General features: G+C 35.4%; 1 protein-coding gene across 2 annotated transcripts in view; it reads right to left on the reverse strand.

Moving 5' to 3' along the window:
• The window catches only part of LOC109829854 (transcription factor MYB3R-3-like), a 6,724-nt gene extending 2,807 nt beyond the window's left edge, over positions 1-3,917 (reverse strand). Inside the window, exons 1-7 of one of the 2 annotated variants that reach the window (XM_020396918.1) lie at positions 3,807-3,917; positions 3,337-3,493; positions 2,308-2,359; positions 1,961-2,018; positions 1,641-1,735; positions 1,462-1,565; positions 528-656 (exon numbers count right to left, since the gene is read on the reverse strand). In XM_020396918.1, the coding sequence (XP_020252507.1) occupies positions 528-656; positions 1,462-1,565; positions 1,641-1,735; positions 1,961-2,018; positions 2,308-2,359; positions 3,337-3,491 (593 nt within the window). In that variant the 5' untranslated portion in view covers positions 3,492-3,493; positions 3,807-3,917. Of the gene's footprint in view, positions 1-527; positions 657-1,461; positions 1,566-1,640; positions 1,736-1,960; positions 2,019-2,307; positions 2,360-3,336; positions 3,504-3,806 lie in introns of both variants that reach the window. The other variant, XM_020396917.1, reaches the window with a different exon arrangement.

The following is a 3,948-nucleotide window of genomic DNA, read 5'->3' on the forward strand; positions in this document are numbered from 1 at the left end:
GACACCCCACATATGCAGCAAAGCCGAAAACATCATGGCTTTCCCCAGTAGAAGAGTTTTACATAATGATTAAAAAAACTCACCAAAAATCTGAAACTCTTTCAGATACTTGTAGAACAGAAGGCAAGCCATACCAGAAATTTCCTACATTTAGGAGTTTTGCATATGAGAAAATATTAGAAGCCTCGCTTTCTTAATCAGTAGCTGCCAAAATGGGAACAAATTTGATGCTGGAGATTCTATCTAGATCTCATCTGGAAAAAGACAAGACAGGTGGTCTGGGATGGGGTTTGTATAGTATGAAAGTTGATTGAGAATCTTATGTTGCAGATATATCTCTAATCTTCAGATGAAATGAATTTAAGCAAAAGAATTCTTATGAGAGAACCATACATTTTGAAGGCTAAATGTAACACGTCTTTTGATTGTAGGAGAGCATAAAACTCAAAAAAATATTCTGAGAAGTACCAATCCCAGAAAATTTCAATACCGAGAAGATAAGTACCAATCCTAACACATTTCAATACCTTCCAGGTAAGACCTTTGCAATTTCTGCCCATCTATTCCCATACACACGGTGTGCATTCATAAGAGCAAGTTCCTCTTCTACTGACCAAGCATCTCTTTTTATCATTGGATTCAAATGATTGTGCCACCTGAGGAAAATAAAAATAACCGCATTATATTCAGCATGCTAATACTAAAAAAAGTGAGGTAAAAAAAAGCAAATGGATAAGGCAATGAAGAACTTGTACAATTAAGGACCTCCAGTTAGTGGGCATCTTATACCACTAATACTGACACACATATAACAAAAATAAGAAATTATTTCAAGTACGGTGTTGAGGAGAGAAGAGCTGAATGGAAAAGGTTTCCAATTACTTTATGGATCATGATTCTTACAGCTTGCTGATTGACAAGGTGCTGGTCAGTTTGGTGGGAATCATATACCATTAATATTGACACACGTATAACCAAGATAAGCGATTATTTTAAGTTCTGTGTTAAGATGCAAAAGAGCTGAATGGAAAATGTTTTCAATTATTTGACTGATCATGATTCTTAGGGCTCGCATTTGACAAGGTGCTGGCTGGAAAGACTGGAATAATATGTCGCTGTACTTGAAACTTAAACAATTTGATAGCGTAACAGTTCAGAATCACCATTAGGTCCAACATCAGTTGATAATGTCTTTTGCCAGTATGATCCCAAGACAATCTTTCAATTATTAGCCTATAATGGAAGGATTTTGCATATGGCACACTTATGCGTGCATAAAACAATGTGTAGGCACAATGCATATATCATAAGAGTGATTTATCCCCTGATAACAGACCTCTAAACCATAGTGTGGGAGACAAGAAAGGCAAGGAAAAAATAAAAATTTTAATTAATGTTTTTAAAAATCAACAATCACGAAGGCATTTAGTAACAAGTATAATATTAGAACTCGGAAGCTACCTCTCCCGACATTGTTTTCCAATGCGGCCCGGTAGTGATTTTGCTATAACAGACCATTTTGTCGGTCCATACTTCGCCACAAGTGCAACGATCTTTTCATCTTCCTGCAAATCAACAAATAATCAAGATAGAAAATTTAAGAAAGCAGAGGAGCATCACATTAAAGATGAGAATAAAACCTCTTGAGTCCATGGACCTTTGATAAGGTCTGGATTGAGAACCTTCTGCCAACGATGTAGACATTGCACTTCAGACCTATCTGGGAAAAATTCAGCTGCAAGATATAGAAACAAACATTAGAAACAAAAATATAGATGTTATTCTAAACTAAGCATTACATGCCACTATGGCCAGGCTCTGTGGTAAAAGGGTGGTTTTTGGATCATGAACATTCCAGAAATGAAGAAGAAGAAGAAGAAGAAGAAGCATTACACAATAAAGTACTTCCCACTAAAACAAACAATCAGTAGAGAGGAGCGAAGATAGATAAGATAAGAACCTATTTTCTTCCAACATCTTCCCCTGTAAGCTTCTACAGCATGCCTTAATGTCTCATCCTGGGCAACAATCAGCAAAATTACTACTAGATAAAAAAAAAAAATCTATTTGAATGAATTTATTATTCTTTATGGAATATCATATAAAATGATTAGCCACAAAGATAATGGAAGCAGAGCAGAGATATATGTGCAAACAATATAAAAAATTTATGAATAGTATACTGGATTTCTTCTAATGACAGTTCTCCCCTAAAGCTATTCTCAATAATATATTGAAAAGAGTATATATTTAGTTATATAAGATAATTGCAAGCAAAGTATACACATTGAGGATTAAAGTGCTAACCTCTTGAGGTGTCCAACCACCCTTTGCTCGCCTTATAGGGCCACTTGTTCTCCTAAGATTGGATCAAGCATGATTAGAAAGATAATAAACTAAATGACTATTCAGCAAAAATATTTAACCATATTTAACTGTTGCATTAGCAGGAGTTAACTTGGAAACTAATAATAAAAAGAAAATGTAGAATTTCTCTTCTTGCATTATTTTATTAAATCATCACCATCAAGTGAACAGACAATAACAGCTATCATACTTCAACTAGCAAAATTTTACCATAAAGTCAAGAACAATTTGAAATTCCTCCCATTATATTCCTTATTGGGAGTAACATGTTATATTATAACCTAAAACTGGTCCCCCAACTAACAAGAGAGTGTTTTAACCCTAATAACAAATTTGCTTCTAGAAATATCTTGCAGAAAACAAAAGTTAAAGAATAAAAATACTGCTTTTGCCTGTACTATCAATAGTTTAAAGGATGTCTCAGAGATAATTCCATACGGAGCTATATCAAAATCTCCCACAATATCAATCACTGACACTTGACTATGGGATCATGCAGGTTAAATGGGTTAATTTTCACAGGATGACATAAAGAATGAATTATAAAAACTCAACTACGAGTGAGATTCATAATTTAATGGGATTGAAGTATTAAGTAATCTCTTATAAACAGGTATTAGGATGTCTAACCATCTCTAATCTTCGAGCTAATAAAGAATTTCTCATCAAGGCAATAAACCAAAAAAAAAGCATTCAATTTAACCTTTTAAACCACAATTCAGCCATAAAGTCAGCAGGCGAAATGGTCAATTTTCTCCATACTAAACCCTAGAATTATAGTACTATTCAGTATCATACCGCATTATCCAGACCATTTTAGCAAAAACGCACTAAACTGGAAATCTTCACAGTCCAAAAAATTCACAAACAATCCTAATTCTCAGTTACAAAACCATACAAAACTAAACATTAACACCACAGAATCAACAACATTCAATCAAATTCAAGTTCAATTAGGTCAGCTATTACCTATGAGCTGGCAACGACGACACCACAGGGCTCGAAGCCGCAGGCGATGGGCTCGCAAACCCGTAACTCCCCTCTGACACTGAAGAGCTCGTCGATTCAGCGGCCGACTGCTTGTTCTCCACGCAGCACCTCTCCTCCATCTTCACCGCCGCCATCACTTCCACCATCTCAAATATCATAAATTCGGATTAGTCAATAGATTAGTCAATAAATCAAATATTAGTAACTTCAATAAAACATATCATTGTTTTTTCCCCCTAGTCCTACAAAACCCCCAAAATTTTCGCAATCAAGAACTCATCGATAACCCCACAAAACATCATAAAAATCCCAACTTTAAGCTCGAACTCCCCCAAAACCCTAACTTCAATCTCAATATCTAGAGTTCTAGATCGAAATAAAAAAAAACAAAAAAAACATCCGTCACTGTCGGTGCAAACTCGAGAGCTGAGATCGAGGAATCGAGTTACCTTGGGCCGTTAGTTGACGGCCAGAATCGAGTCACCTTTCGATCATTCGAAACCCTAGAATTCAAGAAAACTCGGCCGTTGAACAGAGAAAGGGGAAGAATTTTTTTTTTTTTTTTTTGGAGAGAGAAAGAAAGTATTAGAG

Source organism: Asparagus officinalis, chromosome 2, assembly GCF_001876935.1.
Source record: "Asparagus officinalis chromosome 2, Aspof.V1, whole genome shotgun sequence".
NCBI classification, from domain to species: Eukaryota; Viridiplantae; Streptophyta; class Magnoliopsida; order Asparagales; family Asparagaceae; genus Asparagus; species Asparagus officinalis.